The sequence below is a fragment of the Triticum aestivum genome, chromosome 5D (assembly GCF_018294505.1).
Source record: "Triticum aestivum cultivar Chinese Spring chromosome 5D, IWGSC CS RefSeq v2.1, whole genome shotgun sequence".
Classification (NCBI taxonomy): Eukaryota; Viridiplantae; Streptophyta; class Magnoliopsida; order Poales; family Poaceae; genus Triticum; species Triticum aestivum.
The window spans coordinates 200,294,752-200,312,909 of record NC_057808.1 but is presented as its reverse complement, the minus strand read 5'-3'; the positions used below and the strand labels follow the sequence as shown (position 1 = coordinate 200,312,909).

The window sequence follows — 18,158 nt, the reverse complement described above, 5'->3', positions numbered from 1 at the left end:
ATCACTTAAAAATTCAGGGAATCTGGTATTATCCTAGATTATTGGATTTCTGGGCTTCATTTTTATGAGCGCCATATCAATTTCACTACAGTGATAATCTCCCCAACTAGGAGAATCAATATGTGTCATGTACCTATTAAAATCAGTATGCATCCTAACATTTTTCTTCCTATCTGCATCCCCCTCATACTTCAAAAGTAAACTCTGCACATATCTATTCATTTTTTTCTTCATTTTTCTATTCGCAAGCCTGATTCGGCTTTGGGTATCAACATCCTCAAATTGCATGTGATATTTGCAGACAAAAGGATCATATGGAGGAGCGGAGTCACAATGATTACCTGCCTCATCATCCTCATCGAAATCGGGACCTGAATCTTCGCTAGCCAACATCCAGAAGCGGTTGTGGGCTAGCGAAGGCTTCAGGCATCGATTTCGGCGAGGCATGCCGAGCGGCGAGGGGTCGGTGTTGTCGGAGTTGGGGCGAGTCGAGCCGAGCGTCGCGGAGTCCGCGTCTCCGTCTGTCGCGCCTCCTCCAGCAGTGGTTGCTCCACTGGGTCTTCGTGAATCTCGATCGGCGCCATGGCCGATCCTGGAGCAGGAAGAGCCAGCACCCCCTCGCGAGATCTGAGCGCCGACTCCCGCATGGCCGGGGCGAGATTCGCCGTCTCGAAGGAGGTGAACGCCACCCACTTTCTCGCCACAGCTCTCACCGGCGAATCCGCCTGATCCATCGCCCACAGCAGCACCTGGAGCGGATGCTTGCGCCCACCTCGCCCGAACAGCGACCGCTCCTCCGCCGCCGTCAGGCCCTCGAAGGTCGCCTCCGCCTCCCCATACATCTCCCTTTTGCTGGTGTACCACGAGCCGATCTCCCTCAGACGAGCACGCAGGCGCGCGTCCCTGCCTGCAAACCTCCTCAACTTCTCCTCGCTGATCTCCACCATCGCCGCAGTCGTCAACCAGGAGAGGGGTGAACGAGACGGCTGGGAGGGGAAGTGAAGGACCGAGAGGGAGCGGATCAACCCGGCCATAAGTATTGCCCGAATTAACTCCCCCACCGACCGCATTTCCTCTCCCACCGGCCGCAATTCCTCCCTCGCCGGCTCCCGAGGCGTCGCTCCCGTCGGAGTCTTCCCCCTCGATGCGCGCGACGTGACAGGGGAACACGATTATGGTGCCAGGGGTCAACACGAGCCCTCTCCTGGCCCGCCTGTCCACCGTGCACCCTCGCTCATCCACAAGCTCCACCGAGTCCATGTGCGGGCCGAGCACGACCTCCCCACGACACGGCCTGAGAGTCGTCGCCGCCCGAAGGTTGACGGCGAACCACGCCGGCCATCGCCGTGGGGCGGGCTCGCCTAGCGTTTCGCCAAGGAAACGTGGCGGACCCGTCATCCCTAAAAAAATCTAGAAACGTCAGACATATATAAGCACGTCTCTCATCTCTCCACAAGACAAACCACCTCCAGCCTCCTCCTTCCCTCCATATCACCGACCTTACTGGCTTGCTTGCAGTTAATTCACCAGGTGCTAGCTAGATTACATATATAACATGGTGGAGTCCCGGGCGGCGGCTGTGCAGGAGCTCCGGGCGAGGTTCGCGGCGGGGCAGACGCGGCCGGCGGAGTGGCGGGCGGCGCAGCTGCGAGGGGTTCTGCGGATGGCCACGGAGATGGAGGCGGAGATATGCGACGCCCTCCACGCCGACCTCGGCAAGCCCAAGACCGAAGCACACGTCCATGAGGTACGTCAACCAGCATCTACGCGTCCTAATTTCTCCGTTACGACTACGATCGATCATATTCATACATTGGATTAGTTTTTTAAGATCTTCGCGGGTTCCTTCTTGTGACCAAAAAAAATGAGATTCCTTGCTAGGGAGTATTAATTGGGTCGATTGGATTGGCAAACTGATCTGAAATTTCTGGCTTCTTAAAGTCCCTGTCTGCTCTATTTGCATGTTCGATTCACAACTCGCTTAGTCATACAGTACTAACTCATGATTTCACAGCCCTGTTTTTCTTTCTTTAAATTCAATCGGATGGTGTCATTTAACTATGGCACCAACAAAAATGGAAGAAAATCAAACATATATGCGCAGTGTATACACGTAAACCCAGTTATTTAAGCATCTGCCCACAGATCGAAATCAAATTCTGCAAAACTTCGTTTCTCTCGGATCACCTGAAACTAAATACCACACACGAAAAACGGTCTGTCAAGTTCATGTGTTATCAACTCCAAAAAGAAAGTTCATGTATTATTTGAGCTTTTTGGTTTATTTATCTATTTCGCACTGGGCTTTCTCTCGTGGCTAGTCACATGCTTACTCACATGTTATTTGTTCTCTTGTCAATTGTGAATTTTGATGAGGCAGCTATCTCTGATCAAGTCGTCGTGCTTGTTTGCCTTGAAGAATCTCAAGAAATGGATGAAACCCCAGAAGGTATATCATTGTCGATTCACTAGTACCTTGATATGATGTGAGATATCGATAGCTTAATCAACAGTTTCTCTACAGCTATGAAGCCTACACTGTACACAAACCTATTGATAGAAAACCAATCATGCTCTGTACCCGCAGCAGCTAATCACTTGCAGATTTATATCACACAATGTCCATTATCTTGTTAAGCATTGATAGAATAGCGACATACCCTTGGTTCAGGTTCCTGCAAAGCTCATGAATTTCCCCTCGACGGCGAGGATTACGCCAGAGCCCCTCGGCCTCGTGCTCGTCATCTCCGCCTGGAACTACCCTCTCTGTAAGTTCATTTGAACACTCCTAGCTACATGCATGGAACCTAAGTTGACAGAAAAAATGTTTAGCCATAAATTAAAATGCCATTCAACAAGCTTTCACGCGTGCGCTACTAATTTCATTGTGTATAGGATACATCAAATTGAAGTTAAATGAAATTGGATCGTACTTCTTCTGTAAAGAAATATTAGAGTGTTTAGATCACTATTAATTAAAGGGAATATAAACAGAGGAAGATCTTCAACTAAAAAGTTACCCAGAAACTGGGAACAACCACTAGCTGGTGCATGCATGCAACATGTGTGCATGAGCCATGAGATTTTTTTGAGCGTGAACGGCAGATGCTCTGCCTTTGCATTATAGAAGAGGGAAAATGGTCCAGTTAATAGGAAAATGAGCCATGAGATGTAAGTATAAGAATGGGAATGATTTGCTCAGCCCACATGCTCATGCGGCTGGCATGTACTCCTCTTTTTTCTTTACTTTTTGCGGGTAAATGCGCCTGGCATATGACTGTGGTTGGTGTGCACGTAAAGAAGTGCCACGTAGGCATCCCCCACTTCACTGTTGCAGAACGGAGGGTTGTGTGCATGATTGCCGTCCTGGGGGTTTGGATTTCGTTCCGTCGCTGTCGACATTTATACTTTGGTATCTTTCAGCTCTTGTACAAATCACTTCCATCTTCCTGCGCTGCCAGAATAGTGCATCTCGTTGAGATAGCTTAGTTTCAGATAGTTAGTTAGTTGACGGCCACAAAGCCATCAATAAAATGTAGCTTCATTTATTTTCTTCTATGTCATGTATCTTTCGTGCATTAACCCTATCTGGTACCGTGCGTCTTTCATGCGTTATATATACTTCCTCCGTTTCTAAATATAAGTCTTTCTAGAGATTCCACTATGAACCATATTTTACATACGAAGCAAAATGTGATTCGTAGTGAAATCTCTACAAAGACTTATATTTAAGAAGGGGTACAACATAAAAGGCATGGGTCAATTAGTACAACTAACAACGCATCATTTTTTATGTGTATGACACTCTTCAATACTTTTGAACAGTTTTACCCCTTCAAAAGAATATCTCATATTTTGACCCTCAACTAAGATTAATTCTAGCGGATTCGCATCGCCATCGGCCGCACTCTATATGGATAAAGAGGCCGTGACGGCCGTGCGCAAATACAGATCAAATTAGACATACCAAACGCATGTATCAGAGAAATAACTTAACAAAAACTGTAATAGTTGTCAAAATGCGTCTCTTTACATATAGTTTAGCGACTTCAAATGTCACTTTATGACATTTTAAAAATAAGCATGTCTCTGTATGAGCCATATTGCTACCTAATACTACCTACGCTAGTCTGAGGCCGGCGTCGTCTAGTCATCGTCCTCCTCCTCCGACAATGACAAGAGATCCTCGAAGAAGGCGTAGGGGTCGACTCACAAGCGATAGCCGCTCCTCCTCCTCGTTGATGAGTGTGGGAGTTCCGAGCTTCGAGGGCAGAGAGATGAAACACAGGGTGGATCGGGTCCTCGGGCTCCGGCTAGGCCTCGACGGGGATGACCTCATTCACCGGAACGAGGGGGCGGCTGGGTCGATGGTAAACGATGTCCTTCTTCTCCTTCACCCGGATGGGCGGGCTAGATCCCCCATGGCGCCAGGTCCGCCAGATCCACGCCAAGGATCCGGCCGCGGTAGTGCATCGTGGGGAGAGTTCACGCCGGTGCGCAGCGTCGCCGCCAAGTTGAGCCAGTAGGTTGTGATCTTGCAGGGCGGCATTGTCCTAGACGAAAAACCATGTTAGGCTAGTCATAATGGGAGTTTCATAGCTAGTGTCATGCATGCCAACTAGTCAATTTTGATGAGGTGGCATAGAATTAAATGAAAAAAGAGATGGTTGAGTATCATATCATATCATGATACCGTATCATAATAAAAATTATACTACTAATATGTATGTTATACATAGCAATAAATAAAGTCATCTATGATACTAATATATGATACTATGCATTAGGGAGGTAATATCATACATTAATATCATCTGCATGATACTAATACTATCCATTACAAGCAGCCTTAGGCAATTCCATGGACACAACCGTCATAACATGAGAACTAATGTGGATTCTTTTTTATGTGGGGACGTTTTCACTGGGACAGAACTAGTAGGTAAATAATGGTCACAACATCAGAACTAATGTGGATTCTTTTTTATGTGGGGATGTTTTCACTGGGACAGAACTAGTAGGTAAATAATGGACTGTACTCGCTCTTTTTTTCGGAGAAAATAATGGATTGTACTCAATTTCATCACGTGTACTCAAATTCTTTCATCATTTGAACTTTGAGTTACTAAGCTTTACCAACAATACATATTGTGTATTTAGAAGTTTTTAAAAAAATAATCTTCATAAATCCGAGTCACGTTTATATACTTTTGGATTATCCAACCATCTTATGGAAAAAAAAGTGCCGTTTTATTAAAATTGCATTTTTTTCAAAACAATGCAATTTTAATACTTCAGGCTTAGTAATACTCCTATGACACTAGATGATAAAGTAATTTACGAGTTGCAGCGGGACATATAAGAAAATTGGCTCGAGATCCAGCTCTAATAATTAATTTGTGTTGCGGGGAAGCTCAAGTGATATTTTTATCTTAAGAAAATTCCTTATTTGATACTGTCTTAAAATTTGGTTCCTTATTTGACACTGGAAAAAAAAAATCCCTATTTGACACTAATCCTAAATTTTATTCCCTATACGACACTTCCGTCAATTTTGAGCCTAAATGACACCTGAAAAGATGATTTTGCCCTTCATGCGGTATGTGTGTGCGCGCGCATGTGTGCTGTTGCGTGTGTGGGTGCACGCGCACATGTGTGCTGCTGCTGCATGTGTGTGTGCATGTGTGCTGCTGCGTGTGTGTTTGCTACTGCGTGTGTACATGCGCGCGCGTGTGTGTGTGCTGTTGCGTGCCTATGTGCTGCATGCGTGTGTGCTGCTGCTGCGTGTGTGTATGTGTGTGTGCTGCGTGTGTGTGCGCGTGCATGTGTGTTGCTGCGTGTGTGTGCACGCGCGCGTGCGTGTTGTTGAGTGTGTGCGCGCGTGCGTGCGTGTTGTGCATGTGTATGTGTTGCTGCGTGTGTGCTCCTGCCCTCGCACTGATGCTGCGTGTGTGCTCCTGCCCTCGCACTGATGCTGCGTGTGTGCTCCTGCCCTCGCACTGATGCTGCGTGTGTGCGCTATTGCCTCCCACACACACCACATGAGGGGCAAAAGAGTCTTTTCAGGTGTCATTTAGGCTCAAAATGGGCGGAAATGTCATATAGGGAATAAAATTTAGAACTTGTGTTAAATAGGGAAGAAAAACTTTTCCGGCTTCAAATAAAGAAGCAGATTTTAAGATATTGTCAAATAAGGAATTTTCTCTTTTATCTTCTTGCTCTTCATACTGTGTCTCATTTCAAATGGGAAAAACCATGAAACTCATGCGTTCCAAACGACATATCTACCGATCATCTCAGTGCTGTCCCTGGACCCGGTCATCGGTGCGATCGCCGCCGGCAACGCCGTTGCGCTGAAGCCGTCTGAGGGGGCACCAGCCATGTCGTCGCTGCTGGCCGAGCTGCTGCCGCGGTTCGTGGACGGCACCTGCATCAAGGTCATCGAGGGCGGCGTCAAGGAGACCACCGCGCTCCTAAACCAGAAGTGGGACAAAATCTTCTACACAGGTCAGTGCCAATCTCCATGTCAGTTCTTGACGACCGCCGTCGATGAAGCTCGAAACCTTCTTCTCGCCTGCACCCAACCAACGCATGTTGCGACGAAAAATTGCAGGCAACAGTAGAGTCGGACGCGTCGTGATGGCCGCAGCGGCCAAGCATCTGACGCCGGCCGTCTTGGAGCTCGGTGGCAAATGCCCGGTGGTTGTCGATTCAAACGTCGATCTCCACGTAAAATCAATCTTCCCCAGTCTGAATGATCAGTGCCAAAATCCCACGAAAAAAAAACTCACCTTCTCTTAGATGTTCCATTTTTTTCTAACTCATGTTTCTTAATTATTATTATTTTTCTACAAAGATTGCTGCCAAGAGGATCGCTGCTGGCAAGTGGGGTTGCAACAATGGCCAGGCCTGCATTGCTCCTGATTTCATCATCACCACACAGGCTTTTGCCCCAAAGCTGGTACGTGCATATATGTTTGTTTGCACAGTTCTAACCCTCTTTTTTTACGAGGGTGATGAATCCTAACTTTTCGTTGAACGTAACTTGGAAGCTCGAGTCTTTGAAGAAAGTTTTGGAGAAGTTCTACGGGAAGGATCCACTACTATCAGCGGACTTGTCCCGCGTCGTGAATGCCAGCCATTTTGGCAGGCTCAAGGGCTTGATGGACGAAGAGATGGTCTCCGATATCGTGTTCGGCGGGCAGAGGGATGAACAGCAGCTGTGAGTGGATTCCATCTTCACATTACAAACTCTAGCAAACCAGCATCATGCGCATAATGCGTTTGGTTGATCTGCCCACATATCGTTTGTTCATTGTACCGCAGGAAGATCGCCCCTACAATATTCCTAGATGTCCCTCTCGATTCCGCCATCATGAAGGAGGAAATATTCGGGCCCTTGCTTCCGATCCTCACGGTCAGAGCCAACTCTTTTAGATTCAGAGAATTTCACTTCATTTTTGACCAATAAGATTCCCCTCAAAAAAAGAAGCACAGGAGATTACTGGTGGTACATGATGTGCATCTGAGTCAAATGTTCTCTTTTTCTTTCAGGTTGACAAGATCCACGAAAGCTTTGGTCTCATCAACTCAATGGCTAAGCCACTTGCAGCTTACCTCTTCACCAGGGACAGTGAGCTCCAGAACCAGTTCGAGGGGGCCATTTCTGCAGGAGGAATGCTCTTCAACGACACCAGCATACATGTAATCACCACAAGGCCCCGTTTGGAACATGAATTTTACAGGGAACTAAAGTGAGAATGCTAACATTGCTTTGCGATGTTGCAGCTCACAAACCCATACCTGCCATTTGGAGGAGTTGGGGAGAGCGGCACGGGCGCCTACCATGGGAAGTTCAGCTTTGATGCTTTCAGCCACAGGAAGGCAGTCATGAATCGAGGCTTCGCCGGGGAGGCCAGGGCTAGGTACCCGCCCTACTCGGCACCAAAGCTCAAGATCCTCAAAGGAGTGCTTGAAGGCAAGCTGGGAGACATGATTCAGGCTATCCTGGGGTTCCCAAGAGGGAAATGAGCTCACCTCTTCAGGATGCTTGGTATATTGTATGATCAAACAAAAAGATAAATAAAATATCCCATAGTGTGCTTGCTAGGCACCGTTCTGTTTCAGACATATCGCAAAGGGGCAACAGCCTGGTAGTATTGTTTTATATTTGATCACCTTGAAGATACAACATGTAAGTATCATAAATGTTCGGTCCGGGAACTGTCCAATGCTGCTTTTATTTCTGGTAATGGAGCACACAACTCAAAATACTGCTTCAGTGGATCCGAATTTGTTACACCTCAAAAATAGTTTGAAGAAACAGAGCCTTGTCATCTTCACTCACCAAAATGCAGTTCATCAGCAGCAAATATCAGCTAGTCTAGTGATACACCCTGCAACATTGCAACGAGTCAGCACGACTTTACAATATGGTTAATTATGTCCTGATTCTCATAAATAGTTATCTTAATCCCATCTACCTTAGGAGGGTCAAACTTAGACCCAAGATTGCTCAATTTAGCATGAGCTTCAGCATAGTCTTCAAAAAATGTATCCTGGTCCTCAGCATACTTTTCAGCATAAATCTGCAACAATGATAGCGCACAAAATTATGTTTAAAGAATCAGTTCAAAGAATCAGCTACAGATATTTTGCAATGGGAGAATCGTCACTAACCTTGAATGATGAATCCTCAAAGAGCACAGCATCAGTAGGCAGAACTAGAAGGTCCTCGTCTCGTCGTTCTTTGACATCCTAAATTTTATGTGTTCTGTAACTGTAAGATAATAATGATTGCAGGTATTACTATAGCATATTGCAAAGTAGGAATCTCACCTTGAAATAGCTGTTATCAAACTTGAGCCACTGTGATGTCCAAGATTGCCCCCCAGGTGCACCAGGTCCATTTTTCTGGTAAGTCAAGCATAACAACCAATCAGGCTAACAATATGATATAAGGTTCACAACATTCTTCAGTGATAACATAATAATGCTGTACATGCTGGCACCAAGAAGAACAGCTTTGTAGGAACATATAAGCTCTGATAGAAAAGTTATGATGGTGATAAGAATATAGCTCATTTTTGTAGTTCATTCAAAAATCACAATTGAATTGATATGGCCAAATGACACTTTGAGTGTAGAAGAAATAACTTTCGGTTTTGTTAGCACCCAGCAAAGCAGCGATCTGACATTGTCCTTTTGCAGGATGCGCAAACGCAAGGAACTAATACAAGCGTTGGTGATGTTTTATTGAATAATCTATTAAATATTTCATATAAAATTTTACTGTTTTGCGATTTCTAAGTTGCCTGGGCTGTTACTATATACAAATCTATTTCGTAATGGACGGAGATAGTTACCCCACATGATTGGATTTATATTTATTACTTCTGTTACTGTGTAGCAGCGCATGGGTCATTCAGCTAGTACCATGAATATGTTTCAATAGATAAGGCATCTTTAAATTGGAAACAATGAGCTCCGGCTGTAATTTACGCACAGTGTATTTCGTTTCAGGTTTACCCCAGCCGCTGCGCTCTGGTCTTGATCGTCCAAGTGTGTGTGCTCCTGACAATGCAACAATTTCCTACAGATCACAAAACAGATAAGACAAGCAACTCCAGAAGTATGCTGTATTGAAGAGTTAAAAGTAACACAGCAGTACCCGAGTACCTTGTCATTCAGGCCCATTCTGTAGAATACTTCTCGCAAATGTTCAGCAGGTGAAGGCGGACCAGCAGCTGAAAGGGTGGCAAAAAATATATGATAGCATTAGCATGCATCAAAAAGATCAAGTTTAGTTCATATTTTGGTTTCTAAATGTCAACCTAAATTACATCACAGAGGAAACATGAATTAGCACTGGTAGAACTGAAAAACCAAACATGAGAAAATGTTGCATTACTTGAGAAGGGAACACTTTGTTGGACAAAATTATTCTTGTGGTCTGTGTCTAGGTTGGGCGCCATCTTAAAGTATAAGCTGATAACATTGCCAACCATTTTCATTTTGAAGGGCCAACAAGAGAGGATTTCTTCCCGCAGCATAACAAAGAACCCAATGGGTGGATGCAAGACCCGAGTGCCTTTTTGACTAAATCCAAAAATATTATATTCATGAGAAACCCAAAGATGGCGGGGCTAGATGGAGATTGCTTGGGAAGCAAAGAGTAAATACGTCAATTCTTGAGGAGGCCAAATACTACTTTTTTGAATTGAGCACCCCAAGAGAAGAGGCGGGGGAGGGGGGGGGGGGGCAGTGGACTCTGCTGAACTACATGTAGCTCGGTTATAACATTTACTATTTGGATTAAAGTTATGAACATTATTCATTGAAAATTGGCAGAAGGGCGTCATGAATTTGTAAGTATGGGAATGATACTTTCTAGGTCTATTTCTCTATTGTCTTGCTTCTTAATTCAATTTTATCTTGTGTGGATTTTCAAAGCAGACATGAGTGTTATCCTTTGTGTTAAGCCTGCCTTCTTTACTGGTAAAATAACATTAGATATATCTGAATTTTAGTTGAGTACATGAGTATGAGTACAAATAAATTCAAACACAAAGCAAAAGCTTTGCCCTTTCATTGATTAAGTAGAAGATTGTCCAATTAATGACGAAAATCAGGCGAAAACCAAAACAAAATGGCCAAGCCCACTTCAGAACACCGTAAACACACAGAGCCAAGCTCACTCTTGAAAGTGTGCCGAATGCCACGATACACGCAAACCACACAAACACACACACTAGCCAGGGGACTCGCTCCGCCGAACAAGCGGCTCTTCCATCACTGCCGGAAAGAAGTCATGAGGCACTTTCCCGCGGCGATGAAGAGACAAGCATTCCACATGCCTGCAATAGTTGTAACCCACATGACATGAGGTCCTTGTCGTCGAAGTTGCAAAGCCCTCGGGGCCGCCTCCAAAACGTCCACTGCTCCAACACGCCTTGCGCACTCAGCCGGTACCGCTTCTGGGGTCATCACCCCGTCATGCCACTGCAGAGACGTGCGTTGCACGTGCATGCTTACTAGTATACATTTAAATACAGGTGATATCCTAAGGAGGCATGTCGGCCTGAAGCAGATAATGGCCATTGATAACTCTGTCGCATTGCATGTGGTAGCCCATAAATCAATATTCAACAGTGTGGAGAAACAAAATCAAGTGTTCAGTTAATATTTTAATTAATGCATGTTTTAGTTAAACACAGCAGATAACCGAGCATTCAAATACATGTGATATCCTCAGGAAGCATGTTTGCGTGAAGCAGATTACGTCCATGAGACAGTTCTGTCCTTTGCATATGGTAGCTCATAAGTTTATGTCAAACAGGTAAATAAATAGAATCAAAAACTGAGTTGATTTTCAATACATGCATGTTAGTTAAATATACCCCCCTTTGCAAGAATTATGAAGTTCGACTGTATACTCTACCACTCTCATCAAAGTTCAGTATACTACTAATATATTAAGAACCTAGAATAGCCAAGTAGCACAGGCAAACACACGTAGGAGCTTCATTTGGTTTGTTAAAGTTTTGATGATTTGATCAGTAAACTGAAATATCTGCAGCAATCAACGGATAACCATTCAAGTTTACCAGATAATCGCTTATTGCTCCCATCACTGAGAAATTGTTGCTACATGCTGTAGAGATCTATATCATGCAAAACTGAAGGTGCAGTATAATATTCGAGCTCTAGACAAAGACGGTAAGATCAGAAATAAGCTAAATCGACATACATAGTAAGCTGGGCCATGGATACTACTCCCTCCGTTCGGAATTACTCGTCGCACAAATGGATGTATCTACACGTATTTTAGTTCTAGATACATTCATTTTCACGACAAGTAATTCCGAACGGAGGGAGTAATTACTAACCAGGGAGTCTCCCCTCTGGTGGGCATTGATCAGGGGCAGAAACATCAACCCTTCCATAGATCATGGGGATTTTGGGGCCACCAGCTTCCTGAAAAATGACAAAATCAAATCAGTCACATCATTGCTAATCTAATAGTATTTTTTGGAATGATCATCATCGATAGGTTGAAGCGCCACAAAGTACCTCGACAGCTGTAGCACTGGCAAGCTGAAACAGATCCGCATAAGTAACACCTGCATATTTGTCCTTGATGGCTTGAATAAGCTTCAAAGCATTCACAAGACCTGCAGTAGAACTAGTTTTAAAAAACAGCCCTAGTTGTATGAAGCAAAAGAGAACCTGTGGAGGAGAAGCCCTACCAGCATTAGCCGCATGTTTTAACTCAATTTCAAACCTCAAGCTACCATTAGCTCCACCACACTGGGGCCACTCACTAATGTTCTTGTCGTAAGTACCAGCATCATGCCAACCCAAGCGAACCTGAAACCAGAAGCGGTTCGGCAGACAAGTCACAAAGAGGCATTTGTAGGCTGCATCAGCTAATGTTGGGCCAAGCAGATGCAAAGCCAGGAACTGTGCAGTGTGCAAATTTTAAAACTTGCGTCTGTGACAGAGGTTGCAGACAGGTGCACTTACAACACTCATCACAACATAATAAAGCAGTGTCAGTCCCTTGACTAGTACTCCCTCCGTTCCAAAATACTTGACTTCCATTTGTCTAAAAATGAATGTACCTATATACTAAAACATGTCTAGATACATCTATATTTTAACAAATGAAAAGCATGTATTGTGGAACGGAGGGAGTACATGAGGATGAAGTATTGTTAAATTCAGAATTTATTGGCTGCCCAGAAGATAATCTAAAGCCCAATACGGGCATTCCTCTGTTCGAACTCGAAAACACGGTATCCAAGGTCGTGTATACGATACCAGGATGGGATGGCAGGACTTCTCCTTCAGCAGCTGCTTGACGTCCTCCCGCGCGCCCCTCAGCTCAGCCACTGCGTCCCCCGCCGCCGCCGAGCTCGCCTGACGCCACCCGAGCTCCTTCGAGGAGGGAAGTCAGACAAGGGGCCACCACGAAATCAGGAACCGACGCGTCGGCGCTGAGTAATGGACGAGGGCGGGAGTTGTGCGCATACCTGCGATACGAGGAGGAGGCCGCGCAGAGGGTGGAGGGGAGACCCACCAGAGATCCCGCGGCGGAGGAGGTGGTGGACGGCCATGTCGGCTTCGGCGGCGGGGAGAGGAGGGTTTAGGGGTGATTCCTTCGTCCGCGTGTTTGGGGAAAAATGGACAACGAGAGAAATAATTCCTGCACGCGCTCTCTCGTTTTGATGTCTCCATAGCACAAAGCCACAAACTCCAACACGTCCCTCGGAGAAAAAAAAATAACGAACTGAGTATAAGGGCATGGCCAACGCGCCACTCTGGACGGCTGCCCCAAGCGCTTGACGTCATTCTAAACTGTCCACGTAGACACAACCAGTAGCTTGCAGATCAAAGCGTGATCCTGCACAGGAAACAGCCTCCTAGCTGACAAAAGTAAGACAGAGAGGGCAAAAGCGAGAGATGGGGTGAGCTAGCTCTTCCTTGTGCATGTGAAGTAAGGTAAAAAAATAAGGTTGTATACGTCATACATGGGTCTGATAGGGCAGCTTCATGGGTTGAGTGTTTGAAAAACTAAATGATGCCCCATCTGTCTTTACTTAGGTGGAAGAGGTAAGGCATCAGTTAGGTGATGCTTCCTTTATACATGCCCTAAGAAAATCTTCAGTCTTTGATAGTTTTTTTAAGAAGGATCACCCCGGCCTCTGGATTTGGGAGATGCACGCAGCCACTTTATTGATTATTCACAAAGACCTTACAAAGTAGTACATCAATGTCTCTGAAGCCGCCATCTTGGCAACATCTTTCGCTACTCTTATCCATTGATGAAGGGGTGCAAAAAGTGTGAGCCGAATACCCAGACCTCTCACCTAGCCTAACAACTAATGCCGGAGGCCCCGACCAAGCCACATACTAGATCTGGGGCATAAACCGGTCCGACGCACTCCCATAGGTCGTCGCTGCCGTCTTCCATCAATCCATCTTCAAACCAGGTACTGACGCATCGACCTTGCCAGGCCTGCCGTCGACGCCCCCACGGCGCCAGACATCGCCTCCTCCCTACGCGCGTTCATTATCACGCATCTGTCGTCGAGACTTTGTTGCGCCTCGCCGCCGAGACTCCACGACGTCGATGCGTCACAGGGAACACCGCTCCATCGTAGATGACGTCCACTAGTCCCTCGAGCCTGTCCACATCTCCAAGAATGACGCCCTCAAGAGGGGGCACGACACATGAGCGCCGCCGTCATCCAATCGATTGACCTAGGGTTTCCCCGGAGGTAGCGCATAGGAGTCTAGAGCTTCTCCACGACGGTGCCTTCAAGAAGGGGACGACGCAGAAAACACCGCCATCGCCGACCTTGGCAACGTGCCAAGAGTAGGATTTTCATCCGGATCTGCTCGAGGACCCTCCATCCAGCATCGTGTGCACGGGACCGCCACCGATGTAAATGTATGAACAACTAATTTTTACATCACTTAGGTGTTATCACAGATGATGTAATGAAGGAAATATGCCCTAGAGGCAATAATAAAGTAGTTATTTTATATTTCCTTATGCATGATAAAGGTTTATTATTCAAGCTAGAATTGTATTGATCAGAAACCTAAATACATGTGTGAATACATAAACAAATCCCGTGTCCCTACACTAGTAGAAAAAGGGCCATTTGTCCCGGTTCGTAAGGGTCATTTGTCCCGGTTGTTGAACCGGGACTAAAGGGTCGTTACTAAAGCCCTAGGCCTTTAGTCCCGGTTCTTACACGAACCGGGACAGATGGGCCTCCACGTAGCCGGTGCGGCTAGCCCAGGCAGGAGGCACTTTGGTCCCGGTTGGTGGCACCAACCGGGACCAATAGGCTGTTAGGGAACGTAGTAATTTCAAAAAAATTCCTACGCACACGCAAGATCATGGTGATGCATAGCAACGAGAGGGGAGAGTGTTGTCCACGTACCCTTGTAGACCGAAAGCGGAAGCGTTAACACAACGCGGTTGATGTAGTCGTACGTCTTCACGATCCGACCGATCAAGTACCGAACGCACGGCACCTCCGAGTTCAGCACACGTTCAGCTCGATGACGTCCCTCGAACTCCGATCCAGCCGAGTGTTGAGGGAGAGTTTCGTCAGCACGACGGCGTGGTGACGATGATGATGTTCTACCGACGCAGGGCTTCGCCTAAGCACCGCTACGATATTATCGAGGTGTAATATGGTGGAGGGGGGCACCGCACACGGCTAAGAGATCAATAGATCAATTGTTGTCTCTATGGGGTGCCCCCTGCCCCCGTATATAAAGGATCAATGGGGGAGAGGTGCGGCCAGCCTTGGGGCGCGCCAGGAGGAGTCCTACTTCCACCGGGAGTAGGACTCCCCCCTTTTCCTAGTTGGATTAGGACTTGGGAGGGGGGAAAGAGGAGAGGGAGAAGAAGGAAGGGGGGCGCCGCCCCCTTCTCCTTGTCCTATTCGGACTAGGGGGGAGGGGCGCGCGGCCCAGCCCTAGCCGCCTCTCCTCTCTTCCACCTAGGCCCACTAAGGCCCATTATGTTGCCGGGGGTTTCCGGTAACCTCCCGGTACTCCGGTAAAATCCCGATTTCACCCGGAACACTTCCGATATCCAAACATAGGCTTCCAATATATCAATCTTTATGTCTCGACCATTTTGAGACTCCTCGTCATGTCCGTGATCACATCCGGGACTCCGAACAACCTTCGGTACATCAAAACATATAAACTCATAATATAACTGTCATAGAGACGTTAAGCGTGCGGACCCTACGGGTTCGAGAACTATGTAGACATGACCGAGACACGTCTCCGGTCAATAACCAATAGCGGAACCTGGATGCTCATATTGGCTCCCACATATTCTACGAAGATCTTTATCGGTCAGACCGCATAACAACATACGTTGTTCCCTTTGTCATCGGTATTTTACTTGCCCGAGATTCGATCGTCGGTATCTCAATACCTAGTTCAATCTCGTTACCGGCAAGTCTCTTTACTCGTTCCGTAATACATCATCCCGCAACTAGCTCATTAGTTGCAATGCTTGCAAGGCTTATAGTGATGTGCATTACCGAGTGGGCCCAGAGATACCTCTCCGACAATCGGAGTGACAAATCCTAATCTCGAAATACGCCAACCCAGCAAGTACCTTCGGAGACACCTGTAGAGCACCTTTATAATCACCCAGTTACGTTGTGACGTTTGGTAGCACACAAAGTGTTCCTCCGGTAAACGGGAGTTGCATAATCTCATAGTCACAGGAACATGTATAAGTCATGAAGAAAGCAATAGCAACATACTAGACGATCGAGTGCTAAGCTAACGGAATGGGTCAAGTCAATCACATCATTCTCCTAATGATGTGATCCCGTTAATCAAATGACAACTCATGTTAATGGCTAGGAAACATAACCATCTTTGATCAACGAGCTAGTCAAGTAGAGGCATACTAGTGACACTATGTTTGTCTATGTATTCACACATGTATTGTGTTTCCGGTTAATACAATTCTAGCATGAATAATAAACATTTATCATGATATAAGGAAATAAATAATAACTTTATTATTACCTCCAGGGCATATTTCCTTCATAGGCGTCCACGCGTCAGCAGCTGGCAGGAGCTGAGGTTTTTGTTTTTTTTAAACGGGGTGGTTTAGGGGTTTTGGGAGGGTTAATTTAGGTGTTTCATATATTGTGTTAGCTAGCTAATTAATAGAGAGAAGTGTCCTCTCTTATCTCCGTGCTTGGTCGACGCTACGTACTATACGTATAGAGAGGACTCGACACGCTAGCTAGTAAGCAAATGAAGGAAACAGAAGATCGTCGTGAACATATGCATACAGAGAGAAGTGATATCGACCACCTCTCCTTCTCTGAGAGATTGGTCGGACAACAAGTTCTCGTATATCTATCCAACGCTACTGGCTACATATATACAATATAATTATCTCTTACAATATATTCTCCTAATTATATATGAACTCAGGGTCCACATGGTATTCTCCGTCTTTATCGATCACGTGGTCAAGAAAGAATGCTGCCAATTCCTCTTGAATTGCTCGCATACGATCTGGTGGTAGGAGTTCATTCCGCATCCGAAACATCTAATTTGAAGAAGGGGGTCAATACATATATATATGAATAAATGAAACTCAACACAAATGATGGTAATAAAATAAAATTGTGAATATTATTATTTACACACTTCATATTGCTTGTCAGAGTAGCCCCGCTCATAGGTCGTGTGGCGGATGGACTCGCAAACGTAGTATCCACAGTAATTATTCTCGGCTTCCTGCCACAACCACTTTACAAGAAATAGAGGTCAATCAAACTGATAAGCAAGCATGCAATGGTATTGATGAAACTGGCGCTTGAATCACTAGGAGATGCGCGGAACATGCTAGTAGTACTTAATTTCGGGTGTCTAAATTGCAGCTTCTTCGGCGGTCCCGGAGCTTTTGAGGTGAATTTTGTCCAAACCCTACCAGACAAAGAAAACAATTACTTGATATCGGGAAATGAACAAAGTTGCCGATATGGTGCGATAATGATCGATTTAACTTACTTCTCGAGCATTTCAGTCATGTCTGCATACTCCTGGGGATCTTTTCGTCTTGAGTCTAAGACGGTTACTAGTCCCTGCTCAAGCTTAATCTCTAGGAGAATATAGTGGAACCTGCGCACGCATGCATAACTCATCAATTATATTACTATAACCTAGACTAATAAGGGAAACCGAATATGCACAAGATAGTAACACTCACTTGAAGTTGTAAGGAAAGAGTATCATATCTTTGTTTTCATTTATTACCAACGATCGTATCAAGTTGGCCTCGGTCTCTCTGGCCTTCAATCTGCATAATATAGTGAGGATAATTATAAATACATGCAATGAAAGAGTTGACCTATATATAGAGACTTAATGACAGAAGTAGTACTTACAGACAGTAGCAAGTGACTGTTAATTTATCGAGGGCATGTTGATTGAAAAACTGGAAGAACTCCTCAAATGGAACATTCAGCAGATCAATTCCAACGAGGTCATGCTCCTCTTTAACTCTCAGCGTCAAAATATTCCTCCCCCCAGACTCTCTGCAGGTTTTCATGTACCAATCATGGAATCTTCGCATCATCGTTGTTAGA

At 45.6% G+C, this 18,158-nt stretch overlaps 2 protein-coding genes across 2 annotated transcripts; one reads left to right on the top strand and one right to left on the bottom strand.

Annotated features, from left to right (window-relative positions):
- The first annotated feature begins 1,464 nt into the window (after positions 1–1,464).
- On the top strand, positions 1,465–8,286 carry LOC123120057 (aldehyde dehydrogenase family 3 member H1). The gene is made up of 10 exons (XM_044540069.1): positions 1,465–1,747; positions 2,381–2,449; positions 2,672–2,768; positions 6,301–6,507; positions 6,614–6,729; positions 6,857–6,961; positions 7,053–7,222; positions 7,327–7,417; positions 7,555–7,704; positions 7,789–8,286. Exons 1-10 carry the CDS (start codon positions 1,556–1,558, stop codon positions 8,029–8,031), a joined length of 1,440 nt encoding a protein of 479 aa, XP_044396004.1. The 5' UTR covers positions 1,465–1,555; the 3' UTR covers positions 8,032–8,286.
- LOC123120058 (probable L-ascorbate peroxidase 6, chloroplastic/mitochondrial) lies at positions 8,131–13,224 on the bottom strand. The gene is made up of 11 exons (XM_044540070.1): positions 13,035–13,224; positions 12,823–12,939; positions 12,249–12,369; positions 12,073–12,173; positions 11,889–11,976; positions 9,679–9,746; positions 9,506–9,592; positions 8,839–8,913; positions 8,680–8,757; positions 8,484–8,588; positions 8,131–8,396 (listed from the first exon to the last, which is right to left on the bottom strand). The coding sequence occupies exons 1-11, from the start codon at positions 13,116–13,118 to the stop codon at positions 8,379–8,381; spliced, it is 942 nt and encodes a 313-aa protein (XP_044396005.1). The 5' UTR covers positions 13,119–13,224; the 3' UTR covers positions 8,131–8,378.
- Positions 13,225–18,158: the final 4,934 nt, after the last annotated feature.